General features: G+C 52.2%; 7 protein-coding genes across 7 annotated transcripts; 4 read left to right on the forward strand and 3 right to left on the reverse strand.

The window, feature by feature from the left end:
• The first annotated feature begins 560 nt into the window (after positions 1 to 560).
• Positions 561 to 4,293, forward strand: MNL1 (alpha mannosidase-like protein). The gene is made up of 2 exons (XM_024469968.1): positions 561 to 976; positions 1,028 to 4,293. The coding sequence occupies exons 1-2, from the start codon at positions 758 to 760 to the stop codon at positions 4,013 to 4,015; spliced, it is 3,207 nt and encodes a 1,068-aa protein (XP_024323686.1). The 5' UTR covers positions 561 to 757; the 3' UTR covers positions 4,016 to 4,293.
• VC83_06368 (uncharacterized protein) lies at positions 4,294 to 5,801 on the forward strand. The gene is made up of 4 exons (XM_024469969.1): positions 4,294 to 4,835; positions 4,916 to 5,019; positions 5,079 to 5,363; positions 5,425 to 5,801. Exons 1-4 carry the CDS (start codon positions 4,782 to 4,784, stop codon positions 5,711 to 5,713), a joined length of 732 nt encoding a protein of 243 aa, XP_024323695.1. The 5' UTR covers positions 4,294 to 4,781; the 3' UTR covers positions 5,714 to 5,801.
• On the reverse strand, positions 5,802 to 7,496 carry PEX2 (peroxisome assembly protein (Peroxin-2)). The gene is made up of 2 exons (XM_024469970.1): positions 7,013 to 7,496; positions 5,802 to 6,956 (listed from the first exon to the last, which is right to left on the reverse strand). The coding sequence occupies exons 1-2, from the start codon at positions 7,392 to 7,394 to the stop codon at positions 6,013 to 6,015; spliced, it is 1,326 nt and encodes a 441-aa protein (XP_024323696.1). The 5' UTR covers positions 7,395 to 7,496; the 3' UTR covers positions 5,802 to 6,012.
• Positions 7,497 to 7,637: 141 nt separating this feature from the next.
• On the forward strand, positions 7,638 to 11,136 carry VC83_06370 (uncharacterized protein). The gene is made up of 2 exons (XM_024469971.1): positions 7,638 to 7,939; positions 8,015 to 11,136. Exons 1-2 carry the CDS (start codon positions 7,775 to 7,777, stop codon positions 10,976 to 10,978), a joined length of 3,129 nt encoding a protein of 1,042 aa, XP_024323541.1. The 5' UTR covers positions 7,638 to 7,774; the 3' UTR covers positions 10,979 to 11,136.
• Positions 11,137 to 13,017, reverse strand: VC83_06371 (uncharacterized protein). Its single transcript, XM_024469972.1, has 2 exons — positions 12,702 to 13,017; positions 11,137 to 12,631 (listed from the first exon to the last, which is right to left on the reverse strand). Exons 1-2 carry the CDS (start codon positions 12,808 to 12,810, stop codon positions 11,256 to 11,258), a joined length of 1,485 nt encoding a protein of 494 aa, XP_024323540.1. The 5' UTR covers positions 12,811 to 13,017; the 3' UTR covers positions 11,137 to 11,255.
• SMG1 (Serine/threonine-protein kinase smg1) lies at positions 13,018 to 13,969 on the forward strand. Its single transcript, XM_024469973.1, has 4 exons — positions 13,018 to 13,076; positions 13,191 to 13,262; positions 13,322 to 13,396; positions 13,454 to 13,969. The coding sequence occupies exons 1-4, from the start codon at positions 13,047 to 13,049 to the stop codon at positions 13,526 to 13,528; spliced, it is 252 nt and encodes an 83-aa protein (XP_024323543.1). The 5' UTR covers positions 13,018 to 13,046; the 3' UTR covers positions 13,529 to 13,969.
• Positions 13,970 to 15,548, reverse strand: ERG10 (erg10, acetyl-CoA C-acetyltransferase). Its single transcript, XM_024469974.1, has 3 exons — positions 15,361 to 15,548; positions 15,232 to 15,281; positions 13,970 to 15,173 (listed from the first exon to the last, which is right to left on the reverse strand). The coding sequence occupies exons 1-3, from the start codon at positions 15,423 to 15,425 to the stop codon at positions 14,089 to 14,091; spliced, it is 1,200 nt and encodes a 399-aa protein (XP_024323542.1). The 5' UTR covers positions 15,426 to 15,548; the 3' UTR covers positions 13,970 to 14,088.
• Between the last annotated feature and the right edge of the window lie 700 nt (positions 15,549 to 16,248).

Genomic DNA, 16,248 nt, shown 5'->3' on the forward strand with positions numbered 1-16,248 from the left:
CGAGGTAGCCATTTGCTCCTGTGTCTGCTAGGGACTTCGTTTGGTCTTCCACAAAGACCTGTCCAACAGCAGGCATCTTGTCTCGTACGGACTTGCCAACAAGAAGAGAGAAGTATGGTGGGGTGTGGGGATTCGTGGGAAAGGATGGGTATGTGTGGTAGGCAGGGGCAGATGGAAGAAAGACGGAAGATCCGAACTGAAGTGGCCAACTTGTTTTCCGATTGGAAATGAGTCACTAGGCGTAGATGTGAATCATCGGGCGTACGTGACTGACGTACTATTATCACCGGCCCGGGTATAACCACCCCTTTTTTTCCCGAGTTCCTCATATTACAATTTGAGGCTCCTATGGGGATACGTGGGGGGGGTGTGTTGTAATAGTCACATGATCTCACGTGATCTCCCTACGGATTATCGGTAAAGCCAAGTATAGGTTACATAGTCAGGAATACATACATTTATTACTCATAGTCACGTGATCTCACGTGATCTACTCAACATATTAGGATTTCATATTTAGCCTCACGTGCGTCGGTATTAGTTGACGTAATATGCCACCCTACAACTGGATATAAAGCCGCATCACATCCCGATTCCCATGGTACTCATGCTCCTACTACTCGTACTCTACTGCGATTATTCTTCCCACCTTCTCTTTCATTGATACCCATTTGCCTAATTTTGTCGAGCGCGCAGCCATCAGAGCTGTTGTTGATTTGCACCTAGCTCCCATGCCGTTATTATTCCGATAGTGGCGATGCCATTGCGATGGCTGAGGCCGTCCCTGCGTACCTCATCTAACAGCAGACCACCTTCTCACATACGACCATGGCTGTATATATTTCTGGTCGCTGCCTTTATCGCAGTGGCCAATGCTATGCCCCAAAGACGCATTGCGGAGTTGCGTCAAGAATCAGTGGATATGTTCTACCATGGATTCGACAATTACATGAACATTGCATTTCCAGAGGACGAGGTACGCTCTTTCCTCATTGAGAGTTTCTACAGTCACTAATATTCTGCATAGCTTAGACCAGTCTCCTGCAAACCCTTGACGCGAAGCAATAACCCGAGAGACATAGACCTCAACGATGCTCTTGGCAACTACTCGCTCACACTCATTGACAGCCTGTCGACACTGGCCATCCTAGCTTCGGCGCCCCCGGATAATGAACGAACTGGTCTCAATGCGCTCCACGACTTTCAAGATGGCATCGCCTCGCTCATTATCCAGTATGGCGACGGCACAGAAGGGTCGTCGGGGCAGGGTCTCAAGGCGCGAGGCTTCGATTTAGACAGCAAGGTCCAGGTCTTCGAGACAGTGATTCGCGGTGTAGGAGGACTTCTTAGCGCTCACCTTTTCGCAATCGGTGAGCTGCCTATAAGAAACTACAAGCCGCGAAGAGCTTCGAGTTGGCCTTGGAAGGCAGACCTGCCGGGCGAAGAAACCCCAATACTGTGGTCAAATGGATTCAAATACGATGGGCAGTTACTCCGCCTTGCCTTGGACTTGGCGCAACGAATGCTCCCGGCTTTTTATACCAATACTGGAATGCCGTATCCCAGGGTCAACTTGCGACATGGCATACCATTTTATCATAGGTCCCCATTGCACAAGGGCTCCGGGGCACAGGATGGTTCCAATGAGGTCACCGAAACGTGCAGCGCTGGCGCAGGAAGCTTGGTCCTCGAGTTTACTGTGCTCAGCAGGTTAACTGGCGACCCTCGATTTGAACAACTTGCTAAGCGGGCGTTTTGGGCTGTGTGGTCTCATCGGAGTCAGCTCAGCCTTCTCGGTGCAGGCATTGACGCCGAAGACGGAAAGTGGATAGGACCATACGCTGGTATTGGTGCGGGCACCGATAGCTTCTTCGAATATGCATTTAAGACTCACATTCTCACGTCAGGCCTTGCGCCGCCAAACACAACGGTTCCAGCTGGCAAGAAGCCGGATACTTGGCTCGACCCGAATACACTTTATAAGCCCCTAACTTCTGAGGAGAATTCCTCGGACAGTTTTTTGGATGCTTGGAAAGAGGCGCATAGCGCTATTAAGAGGCATTTATACAGCAGTAGCCACCACCCTCACTATGTTGTTGCACACCTTGCTACTGGGTCACCACAGACTTATTGGATAGATAGTCTTGGTGCCTATTACCCAGGGCTGTTGGCCATAGCTGGTGAGATGGACGAAGCCATTGAAACCCATCTACTTTATACGGCATTGTGGACCAGATACTCCGCGCTACCGGAAAGATGGTCAGTAAGGGACGGAACCATTGAGGGTGGGCTAGGTTGGTGGCCTGGTCGCCCGGAATTCATAGAGTCGAATTACCATATATTTCGTGCAACCAAAGATCCTTGGTACCTTCACGTTGGAGAGATGGTCTTGAAAGATATACAGCGACGCTGCTGGGCAGAGTGCGGGTGGTCTGGCTTGCAAGATGTTCGAACCGGTAAAATGAGTGATAGGATGGAAAGCTTCTTTCTGGGAGAGACAGCGAAATATCTGTACCTCCTCTTTGATCCAGATCATCCTTTGAATTCTCTCGACGCTCCTTACGTCTTTACCACAGAGGGTCATCCTTTAATCATTCCACGCAAATCAAGTCAGCAAAACAGCACACCTAAAATGCCTAGGAGCTCGTCGTTAGAGTCTTATACCTCGCTCAAGAATGTCGACACTTGTCCTGTTCCGGCAGCAATGCTACCACTTACGGGGTCGCCCACCGCCGCACGACCAGATATCTTCCATGCTGCGAGCTTAGTCGGGCTTCACCGTTCCCCAAATTACAATGCCATGCATGAAATGGCTTTGGACACTACAAAGTCGGTGGAGAATCAATGGTCACAGCCAGCGAATCATTCAATATACCCCTGGACTCTCCCTCAAAATCTCGTGCCGCCCAACGCGGTCTGCGCACGCTTACCTATTCGAGACACGTTTTGGATAGAATTCCCATCTAGCTCACAACTTGCAAGCCAGGGGTTCAATATAGCTGTGGGTTCTCAGCCCGTTGTCAGAGTGAACAACGAGGGCGTTCTCATCCAGAACCTTGCTGGCCTTACGGTGGCGATGATCGAGGAAGAAAATTCAGCACAATTCATCTACGATGAAGGACCCGTTTCCAAGTCCTGGCGGATCCTGCATATCGGCACCACGCCACTAGGTCGAGATGAGAAGGTCTTCATCTCTCGAGAAACGATAGGACCCATCGTCGATCCGTCATTTACCCGCGTCCGTGACCCTCTCACCGTCGACCTCGTCATCCAGGTCAAGAACCCTCAAGTCAACAAAACAGACGGAATACCATCATCAGGCCTTTCCACCAGCGGCAAGATCGAGGAAAGTCTACACGCCGAGCCAGCACCAGAGTCCCTGCACCTCGAGGCGCTAGCAGACTTACCATCAGACTACCGCACCATGTTCTCCTCCCTCCTGCAACAAGTCACATCCGCTCTACGCGATCCCGTCGCCACGCTCCTACCCCAGCCTAATCAGCAACCAAAATATCAACTCCTCTCCCTCCGCGGACAGTGTGCGGTTGGCACCGGCGCGGCACCAATTCCCGCCGCGCCTGAAGCGCCTGACTCCAACGCCGTAACTAACGACCCCCTATCCTGGACGAGCATTTACTTTGCCTCGCACAACTGCGACGGCAAACTGCCAGACCGCGTGGTCCGCGCGTACAACGTGATCGTGATGCGGCGCGGTAGGTGCAGCTTCAGCGAGAAGCTGGCTAACGTGCCGGCCTTCCACCCTACCGCCGCAGGGCTACAGATGGTGGTTATGGTGAGCGATGGTGATGATGATGAGCTCGTCAGGCCGCTGCTAGAGGTGGCGCAGAAGACGCCGGCGGGGATGAGGCGCGCGCACGAGGTGCCAATGGTGATGGTTGGAGGAGGGGAGGCGACGTGGGGGGCGCTGAGGAGGGCGAAGAGTTTGGGAATCAGGAGGAGATATTGGGTTGAGAGTGCGAAGGGGCTACGAGTAAGGAACTTGATTGTAGTTTAGATGAGGGATGATGCATGTAAATGTCACGGCAGCAAACTATGATATTGTAGAAGAAGCGGGGTTTGTAGATACAACAGGAATAACGAAACCGATGGTCGGCGTTAGGCGGCGATAGTGTCGTATAACGTATATATGGGATGGCGCAAATGCCGATCTCCGACTTTTGATCGTAAATGCTTCCCCTCTGTTCCATGATCTTGGCATAGCAAGGCGGGGCGCGGACCGCGGGGTTGAAGCTATACCTATGGCGAATGGTGCTACTTCGTACAACAGCGACGGAGAATACGTATTTTTGATTTCAAATCGCGGCATCTGCACATCGCCATCCACGCTGATTTATTGTCGGCATCTCTTAAATTATTGGGCCGTCTTATGGCTTAATAGTTACCTTTTTTGTGCAATGGCGATAGATAAACGCCCGCTTAAAGACAAAGGCGGTGGTGCATAAGTTATGACAAAGCAGGGAGAGCTAATGACGTGTGGTGGCGGTTTGATTAATCATTAATGTTACGGAACTGCTTGAGAGCTCACAAAGGAAAGAGCTATTGATGTATCGTGGCGTCGATTGAGAAGGTATATATAATGCGCCCTTTCCTCGCTGCTTCTTCTCGTTCAACTTTCTTCAACTTCACTCTGTGCACATATACCCCAACGACTTGTACGCTTCTCACCTCCACTTCAACCTCAGCTTCGGCACTTCACTTCTAAGAAAGTATCTACACATAAACAAGCTCATCCTACCCGACACCCTTCAAGAAAAGGAATAATGTCTCAATCAATCTACATCGATGAGACGCCTGATGATGTCAAGAATGCAAAGGTAGAGAGAGCTTCACTGTGTGTTTTCAGCTCTCAATTCCTGTGATTATGTTATGAGACTGACAGTAACTCGCGGAATAGGGCCTCCACTTGCTGACCCAAAGCACCCCCAACGGCCAGAAGGTCCAAATCTTGCTCGAGGAGCTCAAGAATAAATATGGTCTCCAATTCACCACTACTGTGATGTTTGTTACTCCTCTCCCGTTTTCACAATTTCACGAACAACAAACTAACATCGCCGCAGCGACATCTCCACCAACGAGCAGAAGAAGGAGTGGTTCCTCCGCCTCAACCCCAACGGCCGCATCCCCGTCCTCGTCGACAACAACCAATCCCCCCCCTTCCCCGTGTTCGAGACCTCAGCGATCCTGCTCTACCTCGTACGCAACTACGACCCGGACTACCACTTCCGCTTCAAGGACGAGCTCCAGACGAGCCAGGCCGACCAATGGCTCATTTTCTGGCACGGCAGCGGAGCTCCGTACCAAGGCAATACCAACTTCTTCCGCAGACAGGCCGAGCAGATTCCGTGAGTAGACCCCCGCAGTCTCCACACTCTTTCCCCGCACCATCCCACTAACACCTGCTAGTTTCGCAATTAACCGTTTCCGCAACGAGACACTACGCGTTTATGAGGTGCTTGAGATTCAATTGTCGGGCAGATATACTGGTGTCGAGCGCGACTACCTCGCTGGTAACGGAAAGGGCAAATACAGTGTTGCTGAGCTTGGCACTTGGCCATGGGTGAAGGGGTGGAAGAACACCGGGTTCACTGAGGAAGAGCTCGCAAAGTTCCCGCACTTGCTCCGCTGGATCGATAGGGTTGCCGCGAGGGAGGCTGTCCAGCGCGGAATCGGCGAGGCGTATCAGAAGAAGTAAAGGATACGAGTAATAGGGCTTAAGTGCTCTGGGGAAACGTGACACTATTGCATGAGCTTAAGGCGTAAAATATGATATTATTTGAATTACACGACCGTAGTCTGTCCTCTTGTGGTGATACATCCTCCTTATATAGTACTTATACACCCCGTCTTCCATGGCGTATACTACTCCGCAGCCGCCATCGGGTATCCCAAAATCGCAACAACATAACCAATCCGTCTCCTCGACGGCCGCCAGAAGAATCGAAAGCACAAACGCGCCTAGTAAACACATATCCCAATCCCCGTTCCAAATACCTATTCGTCAAAATCCGGCATCTCGTTCTCCTCATAAACCTCCGACCCTTCCTCATCCCTCTCCTCACTCACACTCTCGCTCTCACTGCTACTCCCATTCCCATCCACGAACCCGACCTTCTTCTCCCTCCCCACCTTCACCGGCTTCTCCTCAATCACATCACCCCCCCACGCCCAGCACTCCTGCACCACCTCTCCACAGCGCAAACATACCCATCCCTCCCCCGCCTCGCCCTCCAACCGGCCCGCGAGGCACACAAAGCAGTACACGCACCCGCATGCCCCGCAGTACGGATTCGTTACATCCGTCATCCCGCCCGCCACCCCCCCCTGCCCCGCGGCGCTCGCAGCAACAATCTCAGCTTCCGACTTCGCTTTATTCTGGTCCTCGTAGCAGATCGCGCAAGTCCGTTCGGGGAGGTGCGCTAGCGGGCCCTGTTTGACTTCTGCAGGCCCGTCGGAGGGGGAGGAGAGAGAGGATACGCGGCGCCAAGTGCGGGAGAGCCAGCGCCGCCAGCGCGCGATGCCGAGGAGTGGGAGGAGGAAGAGGAGAAACTCGGTAAAGGCGTGCCAGACGAGTTGGCGATTGAGGTACTCGAATGAGATGTCCCGCGCGAGCTGGTTCGTGCGCGGTGCTAGGCGCAGGCGGAGCGCGCGGTCGAGGAGGGTGCGGTAGTGGCCGTTGAGGAGAAAGGCGCTGAAGGATGCGAGGGAGGCGAGGGAGTAGACGGTTGTGAGGCGCGAGGTGATGGTGTTGAGGCGCGAGGAGAGAGAGAAGGAGGGCGAGGAGAGGTAGCGCTCCCATCGTATCCAGGCGTAGGGGCCGAAGACGGTAAGGAGGCCGTAGAGCGCTTTTTGGGAGCGAGAGGGGGGGAGGGGGACCAAGCCGGTGTGTCGCGCGTCGGTGAAGCGGAGGTTTTGGAGGGCGGCGCCGTAGGTCGCGTCTGGGGGGGGGGTTAGTAGCGGATCGCATTTTGTGAGTAGGGGGGAGGTGCCGTACCATGATCCCAGACGGAGACTTTGAAGAGCACGCCGCGCAGTGCGAGCCCAACTTCTTCGCCCCATTCTTCTTGTATGTCTCCGAAGTATTTTAGCCCTGAGGTGATCTGGCCGCGGAGTAGGGAGAGGAGCTCTTCGTCTAGAAGCTCCGCATCAGCCTGTCCGACGCGGAAGGCAGGGCTGGTGCCAGAGCGGCCGCGGATGGTATCCCATGCTGTGATACCGGCAGCGCCGAGACGGTTGAGGGAGGGCGGGAGATGAGAAAGGTGCTTGTGGAGGGGTGAGGAGGCGGGGGCGTGTAGTTGAGAAGCAACGGACGCGGCATGCGCTGCCTGACGGGCGGCGATGCGTTGTTGCGCGGCTTGGAAGTCGGCGGAGGACATTATGGCCGCATGGTATGAGGCCGTGTGCTGATTCTTGAGAATCCGGCGAGGGGATATCGGGGTTTTGCTAAAGCTGCTACCGGCCCGTCCTTGTTTGTGGAGTGAAGCTTTTTGGTGTGAGCCGAGGTCGTTGGGGCCTCGTTCTGATGGCAGGCACGGAACGGATTAACGTTTATCGCGAGGCTGTTGATTGTGGATGGTGGGGAACATAATTTGGAGGGTCCAGAAGCTTAATTCCTGGCAGGAACCGTCACGGATTTGAGCGCAGAGAGAAGCACTGTGACTTAACAAGAAGGATAACATATTGCTTCATAGCGCCATCCTCATTTCTCTATTTATCCATCCTTGTTTCCTCCATTTCTTCTGCTGTTACGTCAGCCATGGAGGGAGCTATCGAGCTTCCTGGGGAGGCTGCCCCGCTAACCCCACAGGAGGTGCTCATGGCCTTGAAGTCAGCCAGTTCTCACCAGCAGAACCTGATAAGATCGGGGACACAACAAATGCAGACATGGGAGGGCCAGCCAGGTTATTACTCTTTGTTACAGGTAAGCACACCACCACATGAAACTTACCAACAACCTCGTACCATACTGTAGACGCAGCGGCTAATCATACCTCAGTCAGCATTCTTGGACACTTCACTGCCCACAGATATACGATACTTGGCCGTCATACAACTTAAAAATGGAATGGACAAGTATTGGAGGAAGGGCGTAGCGAAATGCATACAGAAGGCCGAAAAGGAGGAGATGAGATCGAAACTGCTGGAGGGCGGTATGGCAGAGGCAAACGTGCAGCTCGCCTTGCAGAATGCCCTTGTGATATCCAAGATTGCGCGGATCGAGTATCCCAATGACTGGCCGGACGTCCTCACATCTTTGATAGCACTGATGCGGGTTGCAAGCGAATCGGACCAGCTTCGTTTACAGAGGGGCTTGTTGATTCTTCTCCAGGTCGTGAAGGAGTTGGCTTCCGCTCGTTTAAGGAAGTCGCAGACGGCCCTGCAGTCGGTTACGCCGGAGATTGTTTTCTTTCTAAGCAATATTTACACGCAGAAAGTTAACCAGTGGTATGGTTTTCTCACCGCCGGCGGAGACGACGAAGGTGGTGCCATGGATGCGATGGACAGCAGCCTTCTCGCGCTGAAGATTCTTCGGCGCCTGTTGATAGCTGGTTACAAATATCCCGCCCATGATAAAGATGTCCAAGAGTTATGGGGTCACTCGCAACTACAGTTAGGACAATTATTCGGGATGATTTCCCACGAGCCACCGTTGATCTCATCTCCTGCCAAGGACCTGGTGGAAAAGCACTTACTTCAGTTGTCTAAGTTGCACCTTGAAATGGCGAAAACCCACGCATCTTCATTTGCCGCCCTTCCAAATTCAGTCGAGCTGGCTCGCGGATATTGGGGTCTCATTGAGAAATATGGAGAGGCATATGGCTCTTCGACATTTACCTCAAAAACGGATGCAGATGCTGACGACGAAGATGGCCGCCATGTATTGGAGAAGCTGGCATTAAAGGGGCTATCATTACTCCGATCATGTCTGCAAATGGTGTTCAGGCCAAAACTGTCGTTCGTGTATCGCAGTGCCGAAATAAAAGAGGCAGAAAATGGACTTATCGATGTCATCAAATTCCAACTTCTCACAGACGAACTGGTCTCTCAGATGGCAAGTGTTATCGTCACGAAGTTCTTCATTTTCCGCCAAGCAGACCTCGAAGCATGGAACGAGGATCCATATGAGTGGGAGATACGAGAAGATGCAGGTGGCGATGGTTGGGAGTTTGAAGTCCGGCCATGCTCGGAAAAGCTCTTCATGGACCTTGTCATCAATTACAAGCATCTCCTCGCGCAGCCGTTACTTAGCTTCTTCCAATCTGTAACAGGAACGGACAATGGGGATATTGTTGCAAAGGACTCTGTTTTTACGGCCATGGGTATCGCGGCACCGGTTCTATCTGATAGTTTCGACTTTGACTCCTTCTTGGCTTCGACACTAGTCAATGATGTTCACAAAACCAGCCCAGAATACAAGGTCTTGCGCCGAAGAATCGCAATACTCATTGGACAATGGGTAACGATCAAAATATCAACAGCAAACAGACCTCTTGTTTACGAGATATTCAAGCACCTACTTAACCCAGCAGACTCTGTCAACGATCAGGTCGTCCGCGTTACTGCTGCACGGCATCTTAAGTCTGCAGTGGATGATTTTAGCTTCGAAACCGAGCCATTTCTGCCATTTGCGGAGGAGTTCCTCCATCGTCTCATGGGGCTTATCCGAGAGCTCAGCCATGCTGAGACCCAACTAGCTGTCCTCGAGACCATCCGTGTCATCTTCATACGCCTCGAATTACAAGCCACGCCATTTGCCGACGAAATTGTCTCTCTACTCCCCGATCTCTGGACTGCATCGGGCGAAGAGCATCTCATGAAACAGGCCATTCTTACCCTTCTCACAAATATCGTCATGGCCACGAAGATGCACTCCGTGCGTTATCACCCTCTTATCGTACCACTGATTCAACGAGCCGTTGAACATGGCTCGGAGATGGCAGTGTACCTCCTTGAAGAGGCGTTAGATCTCTGGTCCAGTATGCTGGAGCAGACACCAGCAGCAGAATCCGGTCCAGTGATACCACTTGTCAACTTCGTTTTCCCTCTTTTGGAAATTGGCAGCGACAGTTTAAGCGTGGTACTCGGAATCTTGGAATCATATGTACTCCTCGCGCCTGAGGTCATGCTTGCTGACACCACTCGTCTTCGGGTCCTCAGCTATATGACCAATGCTCTCGAGATTCCGAAGCGCCATCTCGTCGGTTTGGTGATCAGCATCGTGGAAAACATGATCCGCCGGGCCGAGATCTTAGGTGGCACCAACGGTGTAGTTGCCGTGGCAAAAGACCTCGTCGAGAGTGGTTTCATGGAGAAAATCCTCACCGGGCTCCACGGGGCGTGGGAAGCACACCAAACCACCGGCCCAAATCGCCGCTACCCCAAAATCAGCGACGTTGTTGAAACGGACTACTTCACCATCATCGCCAGGCTTGCGATTACCGACCCTGCGACATTCATAGGCACCATCTCGAGCGTTGGGCCTCTAGAATCGGTGTGGGGGTGGTTGAGCACGGAGTGGTTCTTGCACTTTGATAGCATGGCGAATCCGCACCGGCAGAAGTTGTCGTGTCTAGCGCTGACACGTTTATTGGAGCTGCCACCGCCGATGACGGGGCTGGTGCTGCAGAAGCTTCAGGATTACTTCGCCATGTGGTCGAGCGTGATAGCTGAACTTCTCGATGGCTGGGGAGAGGGTCGGGAGGCCCTCGTATGGTCGGAGGAGACTCCACAAGAGCCAAAGGAGTGGGACAGCATGCAGGATGGTCGAAAAAAGGTTTTGGAGAGAAACGATCCTGTGCATACTATTCACGCGCATCAGTTCACGAAGGAGAGATTGGGGGGGTTGGTGCAGAGTGCTGGTGGTGAAGAGGCATTCCAGAGGGATTGGTTGGTCAACGTTGATGGTGATATAGTGAAGGCGTTTCAAAAGCTAGGACAGACCCAAGTGGAGACGGACTAAGTTGTTATAGCCGAGGAAGGTATCGTGCTGGGAGGCAGGTCAAATATTCGCCGAGAAGATGGCATATGGGTGACGGAGTAGGAGGAATAGCCCTTATGAAGATAAAGTCGATATCGCGTCTGGGGGTCCGAATGCGATATTGGGGTGGATGTCCATAGATGTTCATAGACGATTGCTAACTGATATGAATCACGAAAAATATATACGCAGAGAATCGTATATAACAATGCCTATATTAAGTTTCGAGAGTTACGTTATAAATTTGGGTATTCTTACACTAACGTATCCTCGAAAGAGAGCTACAGTCACTCATCCCTCGTTCCGCATCCTCCACCCCCGAAATCCCCACTGGCGTATTCCCAAAACTCTCCAGCCCCCGATTCCTACTCGTCGCCTCCCTAAACCCATCCCCAACCAACGGGAACGCCATCGGATCCGCCGTGTCAACGGGAGGTAAATTCGAATCACCCCTCAGCGCTGAATATCTCTCCCCCGCCTCTCGCAGCAACCTCTGCACTTCCTGCTCCCGCGCAACAATCTCCGCCTTCTCTCTCACCAGCTCGCCCATCCTCCAGCTGCGCTTCGTGGACTCCTGTTCTGCTTCGTTCAACGATGTCCGCAATCGCGCCAAGCACTCTGATAGACTTGGTATGGGCGTGACCTTTGGTGGAACTATCGCCGCCGCCTGCGTCGCGTCGAGTTTCTTCAGCCCATCCATCCCTGCACGGGTCTGCGCCGCTTCATACTCTGCACGCCGTTCAGCCTCTGAGTCGTCAGACTCTTCGGACGAGCTACCCTCCGCCTCCTGGATCGCCTGAGCAATTATTTTCTTCTGCTGCCTTTGCGCCTTGCGCTGCGCCTTCTTGTCGAGGGAGATTCGGCCATCGTCAACGAAGTCTTCAAACCCCTCCATAACGTCCTCGTCATCTCGAACTAGCCGAGTCTCCTTCTTTCGGCTTGGTAGCAGCGAGATCTGTCCTATTTGACTCCTATCCCCTCCGTCGTCGAGAGATATGAAATCTTGCTCCTGCGCGAGCCTTGCTCTCCGTTGCTTTTTCTCTGCGATCTCAGCTTCGGTGGGGATATACGCCTTATCCTTGTCGCGACGCGATAATAACTCGCCACTGGGTTCTACCACCGTCGCGCCCTCGAGCTCGCTCGCATCCAGCCCCTCTTCCTCAGCATCCTGGGTGGGAAACTTTTGTAAGTCCTTCGGCGTGCTCTTCGTGCTCATCTTCAGCTCCTCTAAGTAATCTTTGCTATAAGTCGGCCGCTCCTCCTCCTCTCCTTCACGCCCCCGCTGGTATGCCGGTAACCTCAGCCGTACATTATTCCCCTCGATGCCTCGTCTCGGAGCCGCTTTCTTGGGCGTAAAAGTCTCATCTTCTTCCAATGCCGCAGCATCATCTCCGGATATTATTTCTCCAGGCCCAAAGGACAGCCGCGAAGCCGCTGGCTTCTTCTTGGTCTGTCCTGCCCGTTTGCCACCTGGTCGTGTTGGCCCAAAGTCAACCTCACGGATTGGCTTGGGTTCACTGCCTCCATCGGTGCCAGAGGTGTCTTGCGACTGTTCGTCATCGAAGGCGATACTGTGGCGCAAGGCTGATTTCTTGAAAGGTTTAGATCGGGCGTGCGAGGTTGTAGTTGGTTTTTCTAGGAGAAGGTGTCAGCTACGTGATTTGGATCAGCAAGAGGACGCAGGGAGAAGACAGGAAGGGCGTACGTTCAGCTGTGGCCTTGGGTTCAACGGATGCTGGTGATGTTGTTGTCTGGTCGTCGTCGTCGTTGACCAGGATTTTGCGCGCCTTGCGCTTTCCACCAAAGGAAGACATGGCGAAAGTAATGTTTCTATAGCGCCAACTGTGTCCCTCGACAGTTACAATTTATGGGGGCGCAATGTTCACGTTGTTGAGACACGGAAGTCCAAGGCTGATAAAAATGGTCGTTCCCAAGGCTACCTCTCACGTCTTTATCGCCACGTGACCTAGAAGACTCTAAATCCACAACCCAGCTCTTGTGCCGCCGCGTCTCAAGGTTCAGCAGCATATACACAACCCCGCCTCTCACAATGCCTCAAGCTCAGCCCGAGCTTAAGAAGGTACGCTCCTATTCTTCAAGTCCCGTCTCTGCAATGAGTTTATCATGCGGCGCATGTGACACGCGACCATGGCTACGGGGAATCACAGTGATGGACTAGGCTAACTGAATATAGTACCTCGACAAGAGGCTCTTCGTCCAGCTCAATGGAAGCCGAAAAGTTATCGGAGTTCTTCGCGGATACGATGTTAGTTAATACACTCTGGTTTCACATGCCCAACGCTTGTGCTGATACTTCGCGTCTAGGTGTTCTTGAATATCGTGCTCGACGACGCAGTTGAGGAGAAGGATGGTGGAGAGAAGGTCAGAATAGGTATGGTGGTATGTCGCAATCTACATGGCAAGAATATTCACGGACAGGAGCTGATCGGTGTTTAGGTTATTCGTGGCAACTCGGTTGTTATGTTGGAGGCACTCGAGAGGATAGGCGGCGATCGCCAGGACCGCGGATGAGCATGCAGTAGGGATGTTGGGATAATATGCAATTTGCTACGGAGGTGCGGCGTGAGCGGTGTCAAAAGGTTCAGACTGGACCTACACATACGGTGGGGTTGGACAGTGACGCATTGGGCGGAGGCGTAAAGGCTGTTAAGCTTATAGGCAACAACATACGAATACCATGGGAAGACATCGCGCCCACCTGCAACTCGCTTTGAATTCTTACGTATAGTGCAGTGACATGGTGAATTGTGGGAGAAAATCGGTTGAGCCGTTGACAGCACACCGACATTTCGAATGAGCTGCAGGTACTGCAATGCTAGAGCACAAGCAGAATAATCGCACCATATTCACAAATGCGGCTTTTTTGACTGCCTGGAAACAGAATTATGTTGAGCAGCATAGCCACAATTACGCGGCCTTCGGGTTCTATTTGGTGTTAACCTGGTCGAGTTGTGTTTATTAATCATTAAATTTGAATACTGCTTCTAATTGTGCGCTACTTTTGAAACATACTCAACCTCCTGACATGCCTTGCGCGTCGCCAACCTCTTTTTGAGTCTGATCAGCTCCATTTAAACAAGCTCAACGACAAGGGCAGATGCTCCGCCACCACCATTGCAGATGCCAACAACGCCAATCTTGCCCTTCTGCTCCTTCAGGACGTGAAGGAGAGTGGTGACGATTCTTGCTCCGGAGCATCCCAATGGGTGTCCAATGGCAACGGATCCACCATTGATGTTAACCTTGGCGGCGTCGAGTCCGAGAATCTTCATGTTGGCAAGGGCGACAACCGAGAAGGCCTCGTTGATCTCATAGGCGTCAACCTGGGATGCATCGATGCCAGCGTGCTTGATGGCCTTTGGAATGGCGAGAGCTGGAGCAGTGGTGAACTTGCTAGGCTTCTGCGCTGCGTCGGCCCAGCCAAGAATCTTTGCCAGGGGCTTAAGTCCCAGCTCCTTAACCTTGGCCTCGCTCATAAGCACAAGTGCGGATGCACCATCGTTGATCGGTGCCGCGTTAGGGGCAGTGATGGTTCCGCCGTTTGGCTGGAAAGCCGGGCGCATGGCCTTCAGCTTCTCGATGTTGAGGTTCTTGACCTCGTCATCCTTGTCAACAACCACGTTTGGCTTCCCACGGCCTCCACTAACCTCCACCGGAACGATCTCGGCCTTGAAGAGTCCCCCCTCAGTGGCCTTCTGTGCCTTCTGATAAGAGTTGATCGCGTACTCGTCTTGCTGCTCGCGAGTAATGGAGTGGTCTTGCGCACACTCCTCTCCTTGCATGCCCATGTGCTCTTGCTTGCCGTATGCATCGGTCAGACCATCCTTCAAGACACCGTCGACAAGGGTCTGGTTTCCGTACTTGGCACCGTTGCGGAGGACTGGGAGGTAGTGAGGAGCGTTTGACATGGATTCGGTACCACCTGCAACAACGATATCGGCGTTTCCAGTCATGATTGTCTGCGCACCGAGAATAATGGCCTTAGTTCCTGAAGCACATACCTTGTTGACGGTGGTGGCAACGGTGGACTCTGAGAGGCCGGCGCCAATGGCGCATTGCCTGGCTGGGTTCTGACCAAGGTTTGCAGACAGAACATTTCCAACGAACACCTCCTCGACATCCTCTGGCTTGATTTCTGGGACACGCTCGACAGCGGCTGTAGTTGCTATTAGCATGGAATATTATAGGAAGGAAAGACTGCATTCGTAGCGTACCCTTGATGGCAAGACTGCCAAGTTGAATTGCGCTCAAGCTCGAAAGAGATCTGTCGATGTGAAGTTATATATAGATTCCTCATGCACACGCGGGCAGAAAAAGGTTGACATTGGAGCTTGAGAACTTACCCCAGGAATGATCCGACGGGAGTCCTGACGGCAGACACAATGTAGACTGGAGGGAATTGAGACATGGTTGCAATATAATATCTTGAAAGTTTACAGATTTGAGGTTGGGAGCGTAGAGTTATGGCGGAGAAGTTGGAGAAAGGGAGAGAGGGTGGGGGGATAAAGGAGGATTTATCAATTGTGGTGAGGGGCAGTGACAGTCGGGGACTCGACCGGAGCGGTTTAGCTCCAGCATTTGGCGGTGTACCACCGTATGGGTTCCTGAAATCTTAGCATCAGCTCACAATCACCAGAAGCCTTAGGTGAGGCGGCCCTTTTTTCGGGACCATTGGAGAGGATTAATCGTATAAAAGGGTCTTAGACTGACCCACACTGTCTTATGTAGCTAATAATGTGGCTAGGAAAGGGCTTCGTAGTATGATATTTTACCGCCACGCCCATACTAGTAGTATTTCCGGAAGGTAATATTCCGACAGCCAATCAGTGTTACTATACGAAGACGCTTCTGACATAATCTGTACAGTCAAACCCCTGTTATAACGATGTATTCTGTCCACCATTTCACTATCGTTATAACCAGTATATCGCTGTAACCAAAGTAGTATGATATTTTACCGCCACGCCCATACTAGTAGTATTTCCGGAAGGTAATATTCCGACAGCCAATCAGTGTTACGTATCTAATGTCCCCTGAACTAATGATGCCTGCTGAATGCCCTCAACTGCTGATTCCAACCGCTCTAGTGTCCGTAAATAATCAGAAGAAAGAGGTTCTTGGCTTTCAGCAAATCTAATTAATATATGAAGAGCTTGTTTAGCATCAGCCATTGAGTATATAGGCTGTGGAAGCTGATTATTGTCTTCTTCATTACTTTGAGTAGTCGGTAA

Source organism: Pseudogymnoascus destructans (genome assembly GCF_001641265.1).
Source record: "Pseudogymnoascus destructans isolate 20631-21 unplaced genomic scaffold scaffold_12, whole genome shotgun sequence".
Lineage (NCBI taxonomy): Eukaryota > Fungi > Ascomycota > Leotiomycetes > Thelebolales > Thelebolaceae > Pseudogymnoascus > Pseudogymnoascus destructans.

What these genes read in the sequence shown, in the direction of transcription:
- MNL1 (XM_024469968.1), top strand. Translation starts at nt 758, where the DNA reads ATGCCATTGCGATGGCTGAGGCCGTCCCTGCGTACCTCATCTAACAGC. An exon ending in TTGCATTTCCAGAGGACGAG is followed by an intron (nt 977 to 1,027) that starts GTACGCTCTTTC and finishes TATTCTGCATAG; the next exon opens with CTTAGACCAGTCTCCTGCAA.
- VC83_06368 (XM_024469969.1), top strand. Translation starts at nt 4,782, where the DNA reads ATGTCTCAATCAATCTACATCGATGAGACGCCTGATGATGTCAAGAAT. An exon ending in CAATTCACCACTACTGTGAT is followed by an intron (nt 5,020 to 5,078) that starts GTTTGTTACTCC and finishes ACATCGCCGCAG; the next exon opens with CGACATCTCCACCAACGAGC. An exon ending in AGACAGGCCGAGCAGATTCC is followed by an intron (nt 5,364 to 5,424) that starts GTGAGTAGACCC and finishes AACACCTGCTAG; the next exon opens with TTTCGCAATTAACCGTTTCC.
- PEX2 (XM_024469970.1), bottom strand. Translation starts at nt 7,394, where the DNA reads ATGTCCTCCGCCGACTTCCAAGCCGCGCAACAACGCATCGCCGCCCGT. An exon ending in AGTCTCCGTCTGGGATCATG is followed by an intron (nt 6,957 to 7,012) that starts GTACGGCACCTC and finishes CCCCCCCCCCAG; the next exon opens with ACGCGACCTACGGCGCCGCC.
- VC83_06370 (XM_024469971.1), top strand. Translation starts at nt 7,775, where the DNA reads ATGGAGGGAGCTATCGAGCTTCCTGGGGAGGCTGCCCCGCTAACCCCA. An exon ending in GTTATTACTCTTTGTTACAG is followed by an intron (nt 7,940 to 8,014) that starts GTAAGCACACCA and finishes ATCATACCTCAG; the next exon opens with TCAGCATTCTTGGACACTTC.
- VC83_06371 (XM_024469972.1), bottom strand. Translation starts at nt 12,810, where the DNA reads ATGTCTTCCTTTGGTGGAAAGCGCAAGGCGCGCAAAATCCTGGTCAAC. An exon ending in ACCCAAGGCCACAGCTGAAC is followed by an intron (nt 12,632 to 12,701) that starts GTACGCCCTTCC and finishes ACCTTCTCCTAG; the next exon opens with AAAAACCAACTACAACCTCG.
- SMG1 (XM_024469973.1), top strand. Translation starts at nt 13,047, where the DNA reads ATGCCTCAAGCTCAGCCCGAGCTTAAGAAG. An exon ending in CTCAGCCCGAGCTTAAGAAG is followed by an intron (nt 13,077 to 13,190) that starts GTACGCTCCTAT and finishes AACTGAATATAG; the next exon opens with TACCTCGACAAGAGGCTCTT. An exon ending in AGGTCAGAATAGGTATGGTG is followed by an intron (nt 13,397 to 13,453) that starts GTATGTCGCAAT and finishes ATCGGTGTTTAG; the next exon opens with GTTATTCGTGGCAACTCGGT.
- ERG10 (XM_024469974.1), bottom strand. Translation starts at nt 15,425, where the DNA reads ATGTCTCAATTCCCTCCAGTCTACATTGTGTCTGCCGTCAGGACTCCC. An exon ending in CCCGTCGGATCATTCCTGGG is followed by an intron (nt 15,282 to 15,360) that starts GTAAGTTCTCAA and finishes TCACATCGACAG; the next exon opens with ATCTCTTTCGAGCTTGAGCG. An exon ending in TGGCAGTCTTGCCATCAAGG is followed by an intron (nt 15,174 to 15,231) that starts GTACGCTACGAA and finishes TAGCAACTACAG; the next exon opens with CCGCTGTCGAGCGTGTCCCA.